This window comes from Stenella coeruleoalba (assembly GCF_951394435.1).
Source record: "Stenella coeruleoalba genome assembly, chromosome: 18".
Classification (NCBI taxonomy): domain Eukaryota; kingdom Metazoa; phylum Chordata; class Mammalia; order Artiodactyla; family Delphinidae; genus Stenella; species Stenella coeruleoalba.
In genome coordinates this window covers 18,802,600-18,825,461 of record NC_137164.1, presented here as the reverse complement: position 1 = coordinate 18,825,461, position 22,862 = coordinate 18,802,600, and the positions used below count along the sequence as shown (strand labels likewise).

General features: G+C 35.4%; 1 protein-coding gene across 4 annotated transcripts in view; it reads left to right on the top strand.

Annotated features, from left to right (window-relative positions):
- The window catches only part of RB1 (RB transcriptional corepressor 1), a 131,803-nt gene that overhangs the window by 19,685 nt on the left and 89,256 nt on the right, over positions 1-22,862 (top strand). For all 4 annotated transcript variants that reach the window (XM_079903443.1, XM_079903446.1, XM_079903444.1 and 1 more), the window contains exons 3-6: positions 8,466-8,581; positions 12,459-12,578; positions 19,577-19,615; positions 20,616-20,683. In XM_079903443.1, the coding sequence (XP_079759569.1) occupies positions 8,466-8,581; positions 12,459-12,578; positions 19,577-19,615; positions 20,616-20,683 (343 nt within the window). The remainder of the gene's footprint in view (positions 1-8,465; positions 8,582-12,458; positions 12,579-19,576; positions 19,616-20,615; positions 20,684-22,862) is intronic.

The window sequence follows — 22,862 nt, the reverse complement described above, 5'->3', positions numbered from 1 at the left end:
TCCTATACGGGGGGATGACTGTTGCTACTGCTCTTTTAAAAAATGTGCATTTAACATCAAGTTAGTGCTGGACGTTGTACTGGGTTTTTGGGGGTATAACGGTGTATTAGATATAATTATGCCTTCAAAATGCTTACAGACTAGTTGAGATATGGACAATTGAGCAAGTAAGTAAGCTGAACTTAAGTTTACTTAAGTGCTTAAATTGGCCTATCCATTCAGTTCTGTAAGAGCTCTTAAAGGAGGGAGCCCCAGGTACTAAATTCTTGGGCAGAAGGCTAGATGAATCTCAACTTGCCAGGTACATATTTTTCTGGGAGTAGAGTCAACTGTCTCCCCACAAAGGCATTGTGTAGCTGGATGGCTAATTCAGTTGGTGTTCACCCTTGAATATGGTATCAAAAATATGATTGAGTACAGATATGATTGAGCTTTCACATTCTTCTTGACTGTGCTACTCTTGCCTTTTGCTTCTTCTGACCACATCAAAGAATTTCCTTAACACTAACTGCTGAGGGCTAATATTATGCAAGTGAGAGGAAGGATTTTCTGGCATATTAGCATGTTATCCCTTTTGCTCCTACATATAACCTTGGTAAGGAGGAAATCCAGGAGTGGAAGATAAAGGCAGCTCTTATCACCTCTACTTCTCTAATACATTTAACTTGTAACTTTATGGCTAATCATGCATTACAGTCTCATGAATCTAGTGTAAGGATGTATCCTTTTGACCCTGAGATAAAGAGCATATTACTTATGGCTTATTTCCATCTTGGTCATGGCTGATATTTTAAAAAGGGAAGATAAGAGAGAGTAGTGTTTTTAACTTTTAAAATTTCAGTTTGAATTCATGTTGGTTATGATAGCATGACTAGTAAGATAACCTACTTTTCAGATGTTTCCAAGATGATTTATGTTACCACTTGGTGGAGCTCTTTTATAAGTTAGTGCTTGTGATAAAGCAAGTACAAGTCATCACTAATTCGGGGTTGTCAATTGGGTGGTTCAGGTGAACTAAATTAAACGACAGCTTAAGTAGGTAGCCTCTTAAGTGTTGATTGTAGATTTCTATTTAAACTATAGTATATGTAATTACAGTTTTAATATTTTAAAGATTTTTCTCAAGAATATTCCTAATTTTTCTCTCTCCTGCTTTATATAAATTTAGTACTTTTAAATTGACTTACTTTCCCCCCATTTTATAGTTGTTAGGTAACTTAGAAAATGTATCTAGTGTTAATGAAGAAAATGAAAATCATTTGTAATCCTACCACCTAGAGATAATAGTTAACATTTTGATATATATTTGCCTTTCCTTCCTTTTAAAATTTTTTCACAAAATTGGAGTCAAAATATACACAGAATTTTGTATTCTGGTGTTTTTTTCTCTTAACATGTCTTTGGTATTTTCCCATGTCCTTATAATCTTTGAAATGTTTTGAGAGTTTTATGTTATTCCATGATATAGATCTATCATAATTTTTTAACCGTTTTATTTAAAGATATTTAAGCTTTTCCCACTATTTTTACTCTTATAAATAATTCTTTGAACATATATTACACTAAATCTTGACTCAACACTCCAATTATTTTCATAGGATAAATTCTTAGAGATAAAACTGAACTCTTAAGGATCTTGATGCATATTTGCAAATTGTCCTTCAACTGACACTATTCTGAGGTTCAGTATTTTCAAAATATGTTTATTGGAAATTACTGTTTTTTCTTTTGCAAAATGCTTTTTCTTACCCTTTCCCCATTTTTTTCTTCTATTTATTTATTGGTCATTCTTTTGGCTGAGTAAAAATTACTTTTCCTCTGTTTTAACAATTTTTAAGGTGCTGTTCTGAGCCCATTTCGTAATTCTCAACTAAATTTTCAAGAAAACAAATCAGTTACAGATTTTAGGTTGTAAATTGCCATTGGAAAATAGGGCCTGGATCTTGAGAGAGCAGTGAGGGCTGGAAAGCAGGATGAGATATGAGAAACACCTGTATGGAGGTGATGAGGGTGCTATAGAAGTGGATGAGATTGTGGAGGAAAAGAGAAGGTTCTGGGAAAAAGTCCTTGGAATTAGGAAACACTGAAAAAGTTGGGAGAAATAAAGAGAATGCGGATGTTAGAGTGTCTAAAAAGCTAAAGTTTCATTACAGTGGTGTTAGATGTTGTATACAGGACTTTGTGGATGAAACCAAAGAAAAGGCCATTCAGTTTAGAAAGAGAGCAGTCTTTGGAGACTTCGAGAATAGCGTCAGTAGAATAGTGCTTATATAGTAGATGTGTTCAGTGGATGCAGTAGGTGTGACTGTGAGAGTGTACATGATGAGTATGTATGTGAATAGTGAGAATAGTGAGAGGTTTAGATGTGTGGTTAGGCCAGTAGCTTGATAAAGTCCAGGGATAGGTTTTTTTCTTTTTTTAAGGTGGTGCAAGCTTATCTAAAGGGAAATAAGTGTTTAGAAAGAAGTGTTAGAGAAATTACAGAAGACAGAGGGAAGCATTAATAAACTAGGTCTTGAAGGAGATGAGAGGCAGTGTGATCCAAAGTGGGAGATACGGAGGGATTAGATATATTAATTTGAGAGTGGAGGAGAATGTCCATTTGTTAAAGTCAGAAGAGGAAGTTGAAGATGCAGAGACATTGGAGGAAGACTGAAGTTTATGGTGTTTAGAAATTATTTGATGTGGAGAAAAATGCTGAGGCTTTTGGTATTGTGATTCTCTAACCTTCTCAGTAAAATAGAAATGAAAAGTACAGAATAGTAAAGTAGTTAAGAGTATAGGACTCTTAGTGGGGTGATGAGATTAAGGATTTCAGTAGTGAAAATGTTAGGAACATCAATGTAGAAATGTAATTAAGGAAATATTCTTAAATAAATGGAACAATACTAAATTGAGTGTTAAGAAACTTGGGTTTTAGGTCTGTGGCATCGACTGGCTGTGTTGAGCAAATCTCAACACTCTAGTCTTTAATTTCTTAATCTGCACAATTAGAAGTAAATCAGATGTCCTTTACGGATTTAAAAATCTTGAATCAAACTGAACTAAAAAAGAACAAAACATAGCTACAGTAATCAAGACATTGTAGTACTAGTAAAAAGAAAGACAAGCAGGTCAGTGGAACAGAACAGAGAATCCAGAAATAGAATTCACACATATATAGTCAGTCTTTGCACACAGAGGTGCTAAGGTAATTCAGTGGAGGAAGGATATTCCTCTTAACAAACGATGCTGGAGCAATTGGACGTCCATATGCAAAAAAAGAACTTTAATCCCTATCTTGCACCATTTATAAAAGTTAATTCAAATGAATCGTAGATCTAAACTTGTAGAAGATGACATAGGAGAAAATCCTCGTGACCTTGAGTTAAGCAAAGATTTCATAGATAGCACCACCAAAAGCGTGATCTATAAAGCAAAGTAATAAATTGAGCTCCATCAAAATTAAAAACTTATGCGCTTTGGCATACAATATTTAAGAAAATGAAAAGCCACAGATTGGGTGAAGATTTTTGCAAAACACACATCTGTTAAGCGATTTGAATCCAGAATGTATAACTAATTCTTACAACTTAATAAGACAAACAACTGAATAGAAAATTGGCAAAAGATTTGAAAACACCCTTTACCAAAGAAGAGATATGGATGTTAAGTAAGATTTGAAAAAATACTCAATGTCATTAGTCCTTGGGAAAAGGTACCATTACATACCTACTAGGATGGCTAAAAAACAGGCAAGAACAGACAAACAAAAACTAAGTGCTAGTAAGGATGTGAAGCAGCTGGAACTCTCATTTGTTGCTGGTGGGAATGCAAAATGGTACAGCCACATTAGAAAACAGTTTACTAGTTTCTTATAAACTTAAACTTGTATTTAATATAGAACTTAGCATTCCTCAACTTAGATATTCACCCAAGAAAAATGAGAACATACATCCACCTAAAGATCTGTAGTTGAATATTTAAGGCTAGGGTTAGTAGCCTCATTCATAGCAGTGTATTCAGCTGTTGGAGTGGATAAATAAATTGTGGTATTCATACAATGGAGTGCTACTCAGCAATTAAAAGGAATAAATACTAATATTATAGATACAACAATATGGATGAGTCCTCAGAAGCATTATGCTAAGTGAAAGAAGCCAGACGAAAAAGGCTACAGACTGTATAATTCCATTTGTATGATATTCTGGAAAAGGAATTGAAATCAGATCAGTGATTTCCAGGGGCTGGAGGTCAATAAACATGATTTCTTACACACACACACACACACACACACACACACACACACACACACACACACACACACACACACACACACACACACCTCCAGCATTCCTTAGCATTCCCAGGAATGGATGTTTTTGGTGTGGAGAAGGTTGGATTACGGATAGTATTGAGACAGATATGATACAGAGGAATGAGTGCTAGATTCACTGATAATAGTGCTGCAGCACTATTATCAGTGAATTGGTTGTAATTCATTGGTTGTAATTCAATGAGTATAATGCCGGTCACCATGCTGATTACTTAAGTGCATCCTCAGAGACTTCCCTGGCATTCCAGTGGTTAAGAATTTACACTTCCACTGCACAGGGCACAGGTTTGACCCTGGTTGGGGAACTAAGATCCTGCATGCCACCACGTGAGGCCCAAAAAATAAATAAATAAAAATAAAAAGTGTCCTTACTGTTAATTTTCATAGTGACTCTGATTAGATATTATCATCCCTATTTTAGTAGAAACTGAGGTCTAATTGGATTTAAGCACATTGCTCAGTTATACCACTAGAGTATTCAAACTCTTGAATGTTTGACACCAAAAAGCATGTTCTTAACATAAATAAAAGTATAAGTGCCAGGGAGACAGGGAATTTTGTTTGTTTCTGTTTTCATCACTGTATCCCCAAAGTCATAAAACCATGGCAGTTGCATAATGAGTATTTCTTTTTTTCTTTTTTTTTTAATGAATATTTCTTTAAAAATTATTAGAGATATCAACTTTTGGAAGATATAAAAAAACAAACTGGAAGAGGCAAAGAAAACTATATGAAGATATATGATTTTTTTTTTTTTTTTTTGTGGTACGCGGGCCTCTCGCTGTTGTGGCCTCTCCCGTTGCGGAGCACAGGCTCCGGTCACGCAGGCTCAGCGACTATGGCTCACGGACCCAGCCGCTCTGCGGCATGCGGGATCTTCCTGGACCGGGGCACGAATCCGTGTCCCCTGCATCGGCAGGCAGACTCTCAACCACTGCGCCACCAGGGAAGCCCTATGATTTTTAAATGATTGCAAATATGGTGGTTAGGCTGATGTTTTCCATTTAGGCATTTATCATATCAGATGACTTTGTGTTAAATTATGTTATTTGTGTTCCAGTATAATCTACTATTTTAAAAAGTGAACAGAATGATTATAGAGTAGGATCTTGTAGTTGATTCTCATCTTCATGGCTTTGTAAATTTTTTCCCTCTGGCAAATTTTGGTGGCATCCAGATATAAGATCAGACCAAGTGGATGTTATAGGTTACAACTAAAATGCAAGCCCTTTCCATATCTATCTCTATCTCTATATATAATTCTATATCTAGAATCTTAAATACTTTAATGTAGAAATTCTACTTCTAGGACTCTCTTAATTGGAAACTGATTATTTTCTTCACATAGATTAACAAAAATATTTGTGCATGAATCATTTGGTTTTATAACATTGATCTCATCTGTAATATGGTTCCCTCTAAAGAACTAAATCAAATGTAGGTGATTAAAATATTTAATATTCTCAAGTTTAGAAGGAACATTTATTTTTCTTCCATAGATAACTGTGTATGAAGAAGAAAGAACACTTTATCTATACATATAGTTAATTGGGATACAGCTAGAACATCAACAATATCAACAACAAAAACAACAAGATTTATAAATCATCTGAAATAAAGGTCACACATTTTGCTTATAGGAAAGTTCCTCAGGTCCTTAAAAGTCAGAACCTATGTATACAACATTTTATTTAGGCATTTTATCATTTCAAATGAGCTTGTGTTGAATCGTATTTGCTATGTCCTAATAAAATTTGCTATTTAAAAAAAATGAATAAAGTACATACTCAGTTTTAACAAGCTTAATACTTCATTTCCCAACTTTAAAAGAGTAAAAAAAAGATTGGAGTTGCTGAAAGAAGACACATTGAGAGAAGTTGGGTTCAACAGGTGATAGCCTGAGCAAAGAAGCAAACCAAAATCATGATAAGAATTAAGCATAAAAATTTAAAAATCATGGTAGTTTGGAAATTGTTTATTATAGAGACATCCAACCTTTTACATCTTAGTAGTTCCTGAGAAATTGACCATAGTAATGTAAATATTTATAAGTGTATATATATATATATGAGTTTATGTTCATTTTATTAAAACATACTTAATAGTCATTATAACAGTCAAGCAATATATACTGTGTTGTTCAGTTTCAGAAATAGTAAGTATGTAGTCTAGTTTCAATGTCAAATTTATTGAAGTATAATTTATATACACTAAATCAACCAGTTTTAAGTGAAGAGTTCAATAGGTTTTGGCAAATGTTATTTAACCATTGAGCTCTAAAAATTTTTTATTACTCCAGAAAGTTGTCTCATTCTCTTTTGTCATCATTCCCCAACACACATCCACTCCTGTCCCCAGGCAGCCACTGATCTACTTTCTGACATTAAAGATTAGTTTTGCCTTTTCTAGAATTTTGTAGAAATCAAAGTGTACACAGCATGTACACTTCTGTATTTGGCTTTCTTTCCTCTGTGTAATAACTGAGATTTATCTATGTTGTGTGTATTTATACTTTTCCTTTTTATTGTTGAATAACATTCCATTGAATGGATATACCACAGTTTATCTCTTCACCTGTTTTTGGATATTTGTTTGAGTTTTTGGTTTTTATGAATGAAGCTGCTGTTAACATTCAGGTACCAAGTTTCCACTTCTCTTGGGTATAAATATCTAGGGGTGGAATTGCTAAGTGTTATGGCAGGTATATAACTTTATAAGAACTTGCCAAACTTCTTTTCAAAAATGGTTGTACCATTTTACGTTTTCATCAGTAATGTTTGAGTGTTCCATTGCTTTACATCCTTATCAACCTTTGATATTGTTAGTCTTTTTAATTTTAACAATTCTAGTGGGTGTATAGTTGTAATATAAGTTTTAAAATATTTATTTCCCAAGTAGCTAAAATTAAGGAAAAGTTTAGAGTTGGATAGTGATAAGCTTCATATTATCCATAAAATTTGATAATCTAGAATAATTCTTTTTTCTAAAGCTTTTATATAATTGAGATTTCAGAACGATATAAAATTGCATCACATACTTTTCAGCTCCATTGTAATCTCCAGTTAAGAGTAATAAGCAGTTCCAGCTGTTTGATAGAACATCAGATTATTTGGTATTTCTTTTGTTTTCAATTTAATATAATCCAAATTTTACCTATAAAACTTACATATTTAAATAGGGATATGTGTTTTTCGGGATAAAAAGTATTCTAGTGATAATGAAAAAATATTCTAATGATAGTGGTAGCCATCATTCATTGAATATTAGTTATATGCCAGATCTAAGGACTTTATATATATAATCTCATTTAATTCTTACAAAGTGAAATATGTATTTCCATTTTACAAGGAAGGCAATTAGGGCACTGAGAGATATGAATTTCATAAGGTTAAAAAATACTTGAATCAGGACTTCCGTGGTGGCACAGTGGTTAAGAATCCACCTGCCAATGCAGGGGACACGGGTTCAAACCCTGGTCCGGGAAGATCCCGCATGCTGCAGAGCAACTAAGCCCATGTGCCACAGCTGAAGCCTGCGTGCCCTAGAGCCCATGCTCCGCAACAAGAGAAGCCACTGCAATGAGAAGACCGAGCACCCCAACAAAGAGTAGCCCCCGCTCTCCGCAGCTAGAGAAAGCCCACGCGCAGCAACAAAGACCCAAGGCAGCCAAAAATAAAAATAATTTAAAAATTAAAAAAAAAGACTTGAATCAATAGATTGATAAAAGAACAAGTGAATTAGAAGAAAAAAAATTTTGGAGTCCATTTTATGGAGCCTAAAATCTTTCAACTTGGCTTTGATGACATTGGAATACTAAAAAATGAAAATATTTACTTCAGAGAACTGACTGGCCCCTAGATTTTTTATAGAAAGTTGTAATTTAACTTTTTGACCTTTCTAGTAATTTTTTTGCCTTATAGTATAAAATTTAGTTACTAATTTTGTAACTAGTTTGTTTGTTACTAGTGTAGAATTAAATGCTCTCAAGTATATGACCTCATAAAGATTTAGTAACAAATTAATTTTGTTATGCTGAATAAGAAAAAAGTTGCATATAATACAGTTTTAGCACAGTATCCAGTGTGTGAATGATTTAATGAAATATTTGAACCTTTTTGTTTTGTTTTGTTTTGTCTTGTTTTGTTTCCAGGAAGGTTATGTTCAAAAGAAAAAGGAACTGTGGGGAATCTGTATCTTTATTGCAGCAGTTGACCTAGATGAGATGCCGTTCACTTTCACTGAGCTGCAGAAAAACATTGAAACCAGGTAAAATTTCTTATATTAATATAGGCCTCTGCCATTAAAGAAAACTATTTCTGAACTATCATTTTAATAGACTTTAGGGAATTAGTGGAAAATGCTAAAATTAAATAAAACGTAGAAAACTTAGGTCAACCAGTGAGCTCCTGTTCTCCATTAGAGCCCTTAATGAAGGTGTATTTTTGCCGCACTTTCTTAAAAATGTAGCAGTTTCTGTCCTGGGAAAATTTCCATTGTGTCTCTCACTATCTGTAAACTTTCTTAATTGTAGCTGTTGATAAAATGGACAAAAAAAGCAAAGATTTATGAAGTAGACTTATATATTAAAACCTTTGTAAAAGTAGTATGAGTCTATCTTAAAGGAATTTAGTTGATTTATTAAAGTTTAAGATTATTTAATATAATAGATATTATAATTATATATGTTTTGAGACTGTATGTTCAGTTGAGTATCTATTATAATACTTGTCCCTGTAATTACTTAATTAAAGTCTGTATTGAGTTTCTAAGCCTAATAAGAGGAGTTTACTGTTTCCAGTAAGTCAAGAGAAGCCTTCTGGGAATTCCAGTCATTTCTTTTGCAGTATGTTTATGAAATGTAACAGTAAATAATTTTACCAAAAAGATAGTAGTATATGTTTTTTCTTGGATAAAACCGTCTAGAGTTAGACATAATTGGTATTTTGTGTAAATGAGATAAATTGTTGCATATTTTAGTAACTTTTTCTTATTACCTCTAAATAAAATGTGGAAACAAAGGCCTTGTATGTTCATATTTAACTTATTGAATATGAATTGGTTTACCTCTCACAGATTTCACAGTTTAACTTTATTAACTAAAATCACTAAATCAAAATAGTTTTTATATAGCTGAAAAATAATCTAAATATAGAGGTAAAATTTTACGTTGATTTATTCATTTATTCAGCATATGTTTTCGTGACCTCTGAGGATCAGAAAGAGAATGAATGTTTGGGTTAAGATAGACTGGGTTTATTTTACAAGGTATATGACTTGGAGCAGATTGCTTATCCTTATTAAGTCTCGGGTTCCTTTCCTTTCCTGCGAAATAAAAATTATTAACTACTTGATAGAATTTTGAGAATTAAATAACTTATAACGAGCAGAGAAGTAAATAGTTCTCGAGTCAATGCCTGGAACACCATAGGTGCTGATGAGGTCTTGATCTCTTTTTTTCTGTAGATTCCTCCTATTACCCGCACCACCCCCCCAAACAAAAAGGGGGAAGGAAACAAAACTTACCAACTGCTAGGCGCTGTGTTACTCTACTAGGTTCTAATGATATAGAGGTGAGATACAGTCTCTGACCTCAAGAAACTCATCCAGTTTAAATTAAACAGATGACTGCAATACAGTGTTATATAGCTATCCATAGACTGCCAAATAAATATGACAGAGAAAGTCTATTACATCCTTTATCTATAAGGTGAAAGAATTTTCCCGGAAAAGATTTTCCTAAGCTTTTTCTCTGAGTATTCATAGAGTAACTCTGATTTATAAAATGGGCATATCATAAATAATATCACTACAATAATTATAGTAATGTATTTGGTACAACTTTTTCTTAGGGCATCTCTCAGTGTTCTGATAACTATCCAGGAATGTTATCTAAACCACTGCTTCTTAAAAGTACTCTGGTGAAGGGCTAGTTTCTTTTCTTCCCAGTATGTCATAGACTGATGTTTTAAAAATAAGTAATATAAATTAATTACTAGAAAAATGAAACAAAAATCATACTAAACACAGGACTAAATTTTTTATTATTGGATTTAGCAGGCATTAAAATTAGTGTCAAATTGCCATAAAAGCTTTTAAGTGTTTACCCCCAATTTCTGTACTTAATTGTGGACTGGTAAACAGTTTATGGACCATTATCAATCCATGGAGCACTGCTCCTAGAATATGTAGTTATCTACAGATCTGTGTGTTTTAATTATGGCTTTTTATGCCTGTCTGCCTGCCTTCCTCTCACCTTCCTGCCTTCACTTCTTTCCTTCAGAGGAGGACTACAGAAGGAATAGAGACCCACTTAAGTTACCCCTAGAAAAAGAAGGCTTTTTAGTAACAATTCACAGTTTTCATGGTGCTCCATGGATAGGTATTGCCATATATCTCAAAACTGCAATTGAGAGTGGTTCCTGAATAAATGCCATTCTAAGTTTGATTTCTTTTTCTCAGCAGGTTAGCTCCATTCTTTTTCTTTTTTTAAAGGATCGATTTTTATTTATCTATTTATTTTTGGTTGCGCTGAGTCTTCATTGCTGCGTGTGGGCTTTCTCTAGTTGCATCTAGCAGGGGCTACTCTTCATTGCAGTGTGCGGGCGTCTCATTGCTGTGGCTTCTCTTGTTGTGGAGCACGGTCTCTAGATGTGCGGGCTTCAGTAGTTGTGGCGTGCAGGCTTGGTTGCTCCGTGGCGTGTGGGATCTTCCTGGACTGAGGCTTGAACCCGTGTCCCCTGCGTTGGCAGGTGGATTCTTAAACCACTGCGCCACCAGGGAAGTCCCCATTCTTTTTCTTTTCTAAGCAGCATCATGATTGTCTACTCTGTATCATTTCTATTCCTCCTTTATTTGCTTTCCCACAAAGCTTGTCATGGCTGCCCCAATCCCCTCTATATCAGTGGAACTTTTCATAACCTTCTTTTGTGTTCTGTGCCCTCTGCTGATTAGCTGAGGCTTTTATTTTTCCAGTTCCCAAGATAAATGTCTGAGTGGTACAGCCCTCTTTTTAGAATGAAGCCTGTAACTCACTGGTTGCTAGACAGCCTATGGATGGATCTAGTGACTACCCTGTAGTTCAGTTAGCTGCTTTGGTATAACTCCTTAGACAAACTTGATTAGAAGTGAGTATGTGAGGTGCAGTTGATGATTGCTATCTGTAGCGCCCTATTTTTCAGAAGTCAAAAATGTATGTATTGATATTTCAAATAGGTTAATTTTTATAGAAAACAATAAACAATGATTTAAAGTTATTATTTAAACAACTTAAAATTTTTAATCAGTTTCCCTTTTCCCTTCCCCAACAATTCAGTCCTAAAACCGCTGGTGGGCTGAAGAAAGTAGGTGTGTGCATCTGTGGTGGGGAGCACTGTGGTGCCCAGAGGAGGATGCCAGAGCCACAGTGGGATGAGAAGGTCATCCACCAGGGGCCTGGGGCTTCTTGACATGGGCTGCTTGCTGTGCAATGTCAGAGACCAAGCAGGGTGTGCGGGCAGCTGGTATAGGGAGTCATGGCACATGTGGGGTAAGGGCAGTCTGGGGTGAGGAGTCAGATCCCTACTAGGGTGAGGATGGTGTCCATGTGGAGGCGGGAGGGCAGTCCAGGATGGGGGGAGTCAGTCTGAGCAGGAGAAGAGGGTGCCCATGTGGAGGAGTGGGTAGCTTGGTACTTATATAGGGGGATTGATTAAATGAGTAAATTAAAGATAAGTGGGTCACAGGTTTCTCACTGTCAAAGAAGAGTTATGAATGTGGAAAGGGAAACACTGGAAGGAACCCTGTAGTTTTTGTGTTGGAATTGGGTAAATGGATGGGAACTTGTGATTTTAAAATATATAGATAGATACAGAAATAAATATATGTATATGTCTGTTATAACCCTTATGTTTTTTTTCTGTGTTCTTGATGATAAGTAGATGTAGGCATAGATGTATAGATATAGTGATATAGGTTGAAGACTAGTTGATTTTTTTCCTCTTTAAATTCTAGTAAAATGCAAAATCTAAGTTCCTTCTAAAGGATATATAATAGTGATTTGGTGTAGAGCTAACGTGTTTTGAATTGAAATGTCTATGCTTTGAAAATGAAACAAAATGAATTTTTAAAGTTATGGATTCACTTTTTTCTATTCTTTCCTTTGTAGTGTCTATAAATTTTTTGACTTACTAAAAGAAATCGATACCAGTATCAAAGTTGATAATGTTATGTCAAGACTGTTGAAGAAGTATAATGTGTTGTGTGCACTCTACAGCAAATTAGAAAGGTAAAGTACAAATTTTATTAGGGTTACACCCTGCTTTTTCGTATCATTGTTCATGATTAGTTTCCATCTGGGAACTGTTACATTCTTAGTAAAGTTATTAAGTATTACACCTTAGATTTGTCCCCTTAATATTCTTTTTTTTTTTTTTTTTTTTTTTTTTTTTGCGGTACGCGGGCCTCTCACTGCTGTGGCCTCTCCCGTTGCGGAGCACAGGCTCGGGACGCTCAGGCTCAGCGGCCATGGCTCACGGGCCCAGCCGCTCCGCGGCATGTGGGACCCTCCCGGACCGGGGCACGAACCCGTGTCCCCTGCATCGGCAGGCGGACTCTCAACCACTGCGCCACCAGGGAAGCCCTGTCCCCTTAATATTCTTAACTTTCTTATTTGTCCAATCATATTCATTCTGAATGTTTCTTCCAAAATTACTTGTTTTACTCATGGTTCTCATTTTTTTTTTTAACAAACTTAAAGCTAGTTTCCACTTTAGCCTTCTCTGCCAGAAGACTTGTAGCTCTGAATGGAAGGGTGACCTAAATTTAGAATTCTTCCTAATGGTGATACTATGTTTAGAAAAAGAAAGCATGTTGGCACTGGAAGGTGTATGTGACTTATACTACTGAGCTATGACCTGTATTCTCCATGGTGGTTTAGAAGAAGTAGTTTTTTTGTGGAATATCCTTTAAGAAACTTCAGCCTATCAGCTGTTTTATTCCACATAAATTAAGAAACTACAACAAGCATTAATGAAGTGACTGTTAGTACCCGCTATGTGTTAGATGCTAGGGATGTAAAATCTTATGCTACTATGATCATCAATTAGCTTATAGTAAATAAATAAATTCTATCTTTTAATAAAAATAAGTGCAATAATCATTTGATGCGCTACTGTAGAGGATTATTTGTAAGAAGTAGAAATTATGTAGTGGGCAAAATACTGTGTATATTTAAAGGTAAGAAGAATAATTATGGGGTGAAAAAACTATAGAAGAAGGCAATGTCTGAGTAGGGTTTAAAGGATAGATAGAAACTCAGCAAGCAAAATATGTGGAGACTGGGACTGAGTATCCTAGGCAGAGTGATTAGCATGTGTGCAAAGCCAGAGCAGTACTGTAAAGTATTTTGATATTGCTAATTGCTAAAAGGTAGGAGGGAATTAGACTGATAGTGAGCTTGGACTTTACCCAGCAGGAGATGGAAAGTTATTGATTTTAAGCTAGAGAGTGACATAGTCAGATTTGGCCTTTAAAAGGTCACTCAGGCCTTTGCAAAAGAGATTTGGAATTTTTATTGACTAGTTATATGAGATAATTTAGTGTATATTGGCCTTGAAGTAGATCAATAAGATTTCTTCTATCTTATATGTACCTTCTTTTGAAGAGCAGTTGGGAAGATTAACTGTGATACTAAAGCCTATTTATTTCAGGGTAGACTATATGTGTATATATGGCAATGTGCTGTAGTGATTATGATAACTTTTAAAAAGCTAAACAGATCTAGATATTAATAATTTTGTCATTCATTGACTGTGTGAGCTAGGGAAACGTACTTAACGTCTTTAAACCTCAATTTGAATCTGTAAAATATAGCTAATAATGCTCTCCTTGCAGAGTAATTGTAAGATAATGTTACTGGTTAGCTCACCTCCTAGCACATACTAAATGCTAAATAAACAGTAGCTTTTAAAGCTATTATTAACTACATTAATGCTGTCACATAGAAATATAAAAATGCAAGCCATATATATATATATATTTATTATTTTTGGCTCTGTTGGGTCTTCATTGCTGCACGTGGGCTTTCTCTAGTTGCAGCGAGCAGCGGCTACTCTTAGTTGTGCTGCACGTGCTTCTCATTGCGGTGGCTTCTCTTGTTGCGGAGCACGGGCTCTAGGCACATGGGCTTCAGTAGTTGTGGCTCGCGGGCTCTAGAGTGCAGGCTCAGTAGTTGTGGTGCACGGGCTTAGTTGCTCCGTGGCATGTGGGATCTTCCCAGACCAGGGCTCGAACCTGTCTCCCCTGCATTGGCAAGCAGATTCTTAACCACTGCGCCACCAGGGAAACCCAAGCCATATATTTTAAATATTCTAGTAGCTGCATGACAAGTAAAAAGAAACAAGTGAAATTAATTTTAACATTTTATTTAACTCATATATCCCAGAATATCAAATTTCAACACATAAATTTGTATACAGATGTTCATGGCAGCATTATTTATAATAGCCAAAAAGTGGAAACACCCTGAATGTCCATCAGCTGATGAATGGATAAACAAAATGTGATCTATCCATATGGTAGAATATTGTTCAGCCATAAAAGGGAATAAAGTTCTGCTACATGCTACAATATGGATGAACCTTGAAAACATTAAGCTAAGTGAAAGATACCAGACACAAAAGGCCACATATTTCATCTTATGATATGTCCAGAACAGGCATATCCATGAGATGGAAGATAGGTTAGTGATTACTAGGGAATGGGAAGTGAAGGGAATGAGGGGTATCTGTTAAAAGATGTGGGGTTTCTTTTTGGGGTGATGGAAATTTTAGATAACGGTGATGATTACATAACAAAGTGAATATACTAAAAACTACTGAATTTATACACTTTAAAATGATGAATTTTATGTTAGGTAAATTATATTTCAACAGGAAAACATGAAACCAATAGAGAAGTTTTACATTCTTTTTCTCATACTAAGTATTTTTTTTAATACTTTGGTATGTAATTTACATTTACAGCACAACTTCATTTGTACCAACCAAAAACACTTCAGGTGTTCAGTAGCCATAGGAGCTTGTGGTTAACATATTAGACAGCATAGATTTATATTGTATGTTATTATCTTTACTGTATGATAACATTCTATTCTGAGTTACATTAAATTACAAAATGATATAAAACAACGCATCTGACATTAAACATATTTTCTATAATTATAAAAATTCCCTCTTGATTACCATCTGCTTTTTTTATATAAGATAGTAGTTTTCTCTGTGTAAATTTTTGATCTACATATTTTTTGTGACTGGCTTCTTTCGCTTAGCATGTTTTCATGGTTCATCCATGTTGTAGCATGTTTCAATACTTCATTACTATTTATTATGGAATAATATTCCATTGTATGCCTACATCACATTTTATTTATCCATTCATCTACTTATAGTCATTTGGGTTGTATGTCTTTTAAAGTAGTTGACAGTATAAAGGAGAGCAAGTGTATATAGAGTTTGTTATATTAACTTTATTATATATCATTTCGTCTTCTCTTCATTTGTTTCCATGGATTTGATTTATCATCTTGTGTCATGTGTTTACTCCAATGCAGCTTTGCTCCTACCCACCTCTTTGTGCTGCTGTTGTCAAACACATTACATTTCATGTGTTAGAGGCCCAAGGATGCAATATATACATATTGTGTTATGCAATTGTATTTTATATCAATTAGGAGAAGAAATATGTAATTATACCATCTTTCATAATAACATAATTACCTTTACCAGTGCTCTTTGTTTATTCATGTGGATGTGAATTACTGTCTTGGTCATTTGTTTTCAGCCTGAACTTCTTTTACTATTTTTTTATAAGATGAGTTTGCACATTCTCTGTTTTTGTTTGAGACTATCTATTTCACCATCACTTGTGAAAGGTAGTTTTGCTGTATATATGAGTCTTAGTTTACATTTTTTTCTTTCTTTGAGTATGTAATCCCACTGCCTTCTGATCTTCATTGCTTCTGTTGAGAAGTCACCTGTTAATGTTATTGTGTTCCCTTGGATATGATGGATCATTTTTCTCTTGCTGCTTTCAGGATTTTCTCTTTGTCTTTCAACATTTATCCTGTGATATATCTAGGTGTGAATCTCTTTACATTTATTCAACTTGGAGGTGGTTCTGTTTCTTGGATGTGTAGACTTGGGAGTTTTCAGCCATTTACAAAATTTTTTTTTTCTCTCTCTCTCCATTCTTTTCTGGTACTCCCATTACACATATATTCGTGTATCTTCTGGTGTCCAAAAAATACACCAATATATTTTTTGGTGAGCCTCTTCTGTGAGCCTCTTCATTTTTCTTCTTCTTTTATCTCTTTGTTCTTTAAACCACATAATCTCTTTTGATCTGTCTTCAAGCTTAGTGCTTCTTTTGTTCTGCCAGCTCAGATCTACTTTTGAGTCCCTCTAGTGAATTTTTTATTTTGGTTATTATACTTTTCAACTCAAATTGCCCTTTGGTTCTTTTAAAGTAATTTCTGTCTTTTTATTGATAATCCTCTGTTGGTTGAGACATTGTCAGCGTACCTTTTTTTCTTCTTTAAGCATGATTTCCGTTAGTCCTTTGAACATATTTATAATTGCTGTTTTGAAGTCTTTGTTAAGTCTGACACTTTGATTCTCTTAAATAAAATTACTGTTATCTGCTTTTTTCCCTATGTAGAGGTCACATTTCCCTGCTTCTTTGCATATTTCATATTTATTTTTGAAAACCAGACATTTTTTATAACATTGTAGTAACGCTGGGAGCTGATTCTTTTCTCTCATGGGGCTTGCTGCTGTTGTTTTGCCTTTGTTATTTGTTTAGTGGCTTAGCTGTACTATCTCAATGAAGTCTTTTTCTCCCACAGTGTGTAGCCTCTAATCTTGCTCCTTAGTGTAGCCTTGGACAGGTGCATAGTCACTCAGAGCTGACAGTGGTTTTAGCTGGGTTCTCCTTGGCTATCCTTTCCCTGTTCTTAAGCTAACTGCCTCTGTTGATATCACACCTAGTTGCTAACTCTCACTATTTGCCGACTGATTGCTTTATTGTTTTTTTTTTAAATAAATGTATTTATTTATTTATTGGCTGCCTTGGGTCTTCGTGGCTGCATGCGGGCTTTTCTCTAGTTGCAGCGAGTGGGGTCTACTCTTTGCTGCAGTGCCTAGGCTTCTCATTGCGGTGGTTTCTCTTGTTGTGGAGCACAGGCTCTAGGTGCGCGGGCTTTCATAGTTGTGGCTTGCGGGCTCTAGAGCACAGGCTCCGTAGTTGTGGCGCACGGGCTTAGTTGCTCCGCGGCATGTGGGATCTTCCCGGACCAGGGCTCGAACCCATGTCCCCTGCATTGGCAAGGGGATTCGTAACCACTGCACCACCAGGGAAGTCCTGCTTAATTGTTTTTGACAATGCTCTGGGTCACAAGTTGCTTTACAGTCTAATCCAATTAAATTTGGCTCCCTCTGCAGGAGTAGTATTTGAGGCTAGCCTTGAGGCTTATTTTGATACTAGGAGAGCTATTCTTAGCTGTTTCTTTCTCTGGTTCTCTCCTAGATGATCTAAGATTTAGCTTTTTGCTCTCATAAGATCTGTTGGCTTTCTCTTACTTGCTTCCACCAAAGTCTGTATTGCTTTCAACAGTTCTCTTATTCTTGAGCATCCCCACACTCCATTCCAAATGAGTTCCCTTGGGGAGAGCTCAAGGCTCTGTGTTCTTAGGGCCTGCCTCTCCCCTAGGCACCACTTCTGTGCCACTGCTTGGAAGGTCAGGATGGGGGCAGTGGTCTCTTCTCTTGGAGTGATACCTCTGTTTTAAGAGTAGGGCACTGAGAAGAGGCGATAGCCCCTGGTCTTCCCAGATTGCTTTTCTTGGCTGGAACCTCTGTCCTATGAGCTGCTCGGCAAGAGAAGTCAGTTATTTTTGATGTGCTCTGTGCCTGGAGTAAACCTTTACCCTATGAGTGGGGGCTAAGTGGAAGACAGGAGCCCCAGACCTCTCAGCTCCTCTTGCTTGGGATAGACTTTCTGCAACACAGATCTGGGGGCGATGAGAAATGCTGGGAGCCTACTCTTCCCAGAGAGATAGTTCTAGGCTGGGAGCTGGAGAGAGAAGAGCCCTGTGTCTTGGCTACACCTGCCGGGAGTAGAGCTTTGTTATGCTGAGCTGGAGAGGAGGAGGAAATGAGTTTTGCTTTGAATTCTATAGACTGTCATTGTTCTTACCAAGATTTAGTAGATTTTCTTGAAGAAATATTTCCTTTTTTTGTTGTATGCCCTTAGGAAAATTTCCAGAGACTTTAAATGGTTTTTTAAAAATAGTTTTACCAATTGTAGTTATTACATTAGGAAACAGGTCTGCAGAGAACCTTCTCCACTATTCCAGAAGTCATTGTCCTAAATAGGTAGGTTTTATACAGTAAGTCCCCTACATATGAATGAGTTCCATTCCGAGAGCATGTTCGTAAGTCCAATTTGTTCGTAAAGTCCAGCAAAGTTAGCCTAGGTACCCAACTAACACAATTGGCTACATAGTACTGTACTGTAAAAGGTTTATAATACTTTTCACACAGATAATACATAAAAAATAAACAAACACAAAAAAATAAAGAAAACATTTTTAATCTTACAGTACAGTACCTTGAAAAGTACAGTAGTACCAGCTACGTCACTGCTACTTTTACGCTTGCTTCCAGACATCCTGGCCTTGAAATAAAGACACTGTACTACTGTACTCTATACAGTACTGTACAGTAAAGTACACAAAGCACAACCACTTGTAGAGGATGCACACAGGTGACAGTGTACGCCAGACACGTGAACTAACTTACATGATTGGACGTGTAAACTCACATTCACATCTTTGAAAGTTTGCAACTTGAAGGTTCGTGTATAGGGGACTTACCGTAGTACTTTCAGTTGTGTTATTTCAGTGACACTATTAGTTAAATAAGCTTTTATGACCTGATCTGAGATTCTAACCAGATCAAGGTTCAATTACAGAATGTATTCCAAGTTAGAAATGCACATATCGAATCCAGTCTTTTTGTAATTAGATATTACAGTGATATGTGAAATGTCATAAATTGGAAACATCTACTTTAACTTTGTTTTATAATGCTGTACTTGAGAAAAAATGTATCCTTCTTAAAATAAGATGAATAAAGCATGATAAAACTGATTTCTAAATTATGAAAAAAATTTAAAAGTAACTTTTAAAAAAGCCATAATGTTAACATAATTATTTCTTCCTTTCAGAACATGTGAACTTATATATTTGTCACAACCCAGCAGTTCGTAAGTACCTCAGAGTATGTTATTTTTCACTTTTGGGTTTTTTTTTTTTTTTTAGAGATTTTTGTGGAAAACTCCCAAACGCGTTGATAGTTTCAGGGTTAGTTTGATTGACTGTTCTATGATACTTCATAAGTTAAGGTCATAGATTTAAGCCCTATACGGATTATTTATCTTTTCACAAAGAAAGTGGTATGAAATACATGCCTTTTACTACAAGGGAGAACTAATAAGGTCGAAGTTAATTCAGAGCAACATTTTACCAGCTCTGGGAAAAATGCCAATTCATTGACAAACTCTTTTTTCAGAGTATATTATAGACATTTTATTAACTAAGACTCAGAGCATAACTTTTGAGTAAGAATAAACATGAACGTCTATATTAAAATTTCTAAGTAGTCTTTTTAAATGCATGATACATGTTCCAACAGTATACCATTGTAAGAGCTCTAGAGTTTTTCTTCGGAAACAGAACGAGTATTATGTGAGATTTTCTGCCTCATTGAAGTAATGATACCGAAGATGATTGATACAAAGGGAAATTGTGTATTAATTAATTAACTCTATTAATTTCACTCGTTAATTCCAACAAGTGAGTAACTTAACGTTTATGAAGACATAGTGTTAATTTGGTAGAGTCACCCAAACCTCTATTTTTCTGCTCACAGAAAATTGATTTTAATTAGAAAAGAGAGCAGAAAAGCATTAATTGGAAACCATGTATGTCGTATTATACTACTTTCTGTGCATAGTTTTAGATTACAGTAGAAGATATTCAATATTTTCTTTAAGAAATGTATACGACTTTGGGAAAATATAAATAACATGGTGAAAACACTAACTGAATTGAGACAAATTGAATTCATGTGTAAATTGTGCATTTAAGACGGACTGTATTCTATTATGCGATCAACTCTGGTCTATAATTGTAAAAAATGAAAAAAAACGGTGTAGTTGGAAAACAGTGTGAGTTTTTTTTTTCTTCTTTCTATTTGTTTATTAGGATATCTACGGAAGTAAATTCTATGTTGGTGCTAAAAGTTTCTTGGCTCACGTTTTTACTAGCTAAAGGTAAAGTCATTATGTTTGTTACATACTAATGTTTCAAATGTAGTAATTGATAATTCTTTCGAGTAAGCTCAAAATTTTAATTCTGGGCTTCCCTGGTGGCGCAGTGGTTGGGAGTCCGCCTGCCGGTGCAGGGGCGCGGGTTCGTGCCCCGGTCTGGGAGGATCCCGCATGCCGCGGAGCCGCTGGGCCCGTGAGCCGTGGCCGCTGGGCCTGCGCGTCCGGAGCCTGTGCTCCGCGGCGGGAGAGGCCACAGCAGTGAGAGGCCCGCGTACCGCAAAAAAAAAAAAAAAAAAAAAAAAATTTAATTCTATTTAATATTGTTCCTCCTTCCCCCTAGTTCTTTGTGTGACTTTTTAACTGTTAGCAAGTTCTTGTAATTCTGATACTGGAGGCAACCTTGAAAATGTCTCATTTCATTTCTTTTTCTAATATTTTTCATTCTTTCCTATTTTTAAGAATAATGTTACTGTTTTTATAAAAGTGATATATATTCATGATAAAGAATGCAAATAATACAGCAAAGCGCAAAGAAAAATGTAGAAAAATTACCCAAAACCCGCCTAGAAATAATCATCATTAAAATTATGTGGTTGTATGCACAAAAATGTATCTGGAGTAACATTCTGATTAAAAAAGGTGGGTGGATGAGTGCACTCACAAACATATATATAAGTTTCTAAAAATAATATATTGTCCTATGTTTAAAATATAAAAATTAATTTTACTCAAATTTTATAGAAGAAAATAAGAGAAATGGAAGGAATTGCTTAAATTTATGTTTTGTCACTTAAGCAGTGTTATTTCTTAAAATATTTCTCTAAGATTATGAAAACATTAAGAGGCTAGAATCTTTATTTAACTTTGTGTTTTGAGTTAAGGCAATATATATTAATCTGCTCTGAAGAAAAAGAATTCTCACTCTTCCTGTCACCTTCCTATTCCCTACTTTCAGATTTGCTTTTTTTTGTTATCATTACATTACCAAAGATGATAATATTTACATCCTGTTCTGTAATTATAATTATCACAGTTGTTTTGTCTCATTTATGTATTTAAAATGGATTCTAAGCTTATTGTCACTCCTGTATCATAGCTTCTCCATTTCTGAGTTCTTTATTTTGGTCTATCCTTAGCTGACTGGATTTTACCGTGAAGGAGTTTTTCAAAAAAGCCTTTTTGGCGCCATGTTTTCTATGTTTGACATGTTTATGAACCATGTCTGTAGTCTTTAGACTTGAAGGACAACTTGGTTGAGTATTCAGGGTTTTTTTGTGTGTGTGTGGTACGCGGGCCTCTCACTGCTGTGGCCTCTCCCGTTGCGGAGCACAGGCTCCGGACGCGCAGGCTCAGCGGCCATGGCTCACGGGCCCAGCCGCTCCGCGGCATGTGGGATCTTCGCGGACCGGGGCACGAACCCGTGTCCCCAGCATCGGCAGGCGGACTCTCAGCCACTGCGCCACCAGAGAAGCCCGAGTATTCTGTTCTTGTATCATGTTTTTTTTCCTCAGGACACTATTTTCTGGAATTGAGCATTGCTGTTGAGAAATCTGAGACTAGCTTAATTTACCACGCCCCCATTTTGTTCCTTGAATATTTGAAGAATTCCTTTTTTAAAGTTTGAGATTTAATACATTAACCAGAAAGTTTCTATACCTTCAGTATTGGGATTATTAGTGGTTTAGCAGTCAGATACCAATAAGATGGAAAATGAATCAAATTAAACTTCTCTTTTAAAAATACTGCACAACATAGAGCCATGAGCAAATATGTCATAGCTATATCATTTGTATATTTTGTGTAGCTACACTATTTTTTTCTTAGGTGTTTATTATATGCATTAATTTCCTTATATACAGCTCTTTATAATAAATATACAGCTCTTTAGTTGTATGTTATATAAACTTTTAGGATTTTGTGCTAAATAATTGCTTTATAGATGACTTTACAATTATGTACTAATTTTATTATTTCCTAATGGCTTTGGTTATTTCTTAATATTTTGGAGTGAGTTGAAATTGAAAATATATGAGGTTTCATAAATAAATAGAACTGAAGACTAACGTGTATCATTCTTCAAAATGATTTTCAGAGGTAGTAAATTTTATAACTCTTACCAAAACTGGAAGTGAGTTTAAAGAAGGAAAAATCAAAATAAATTTAGACATAGGGACTGAATTAT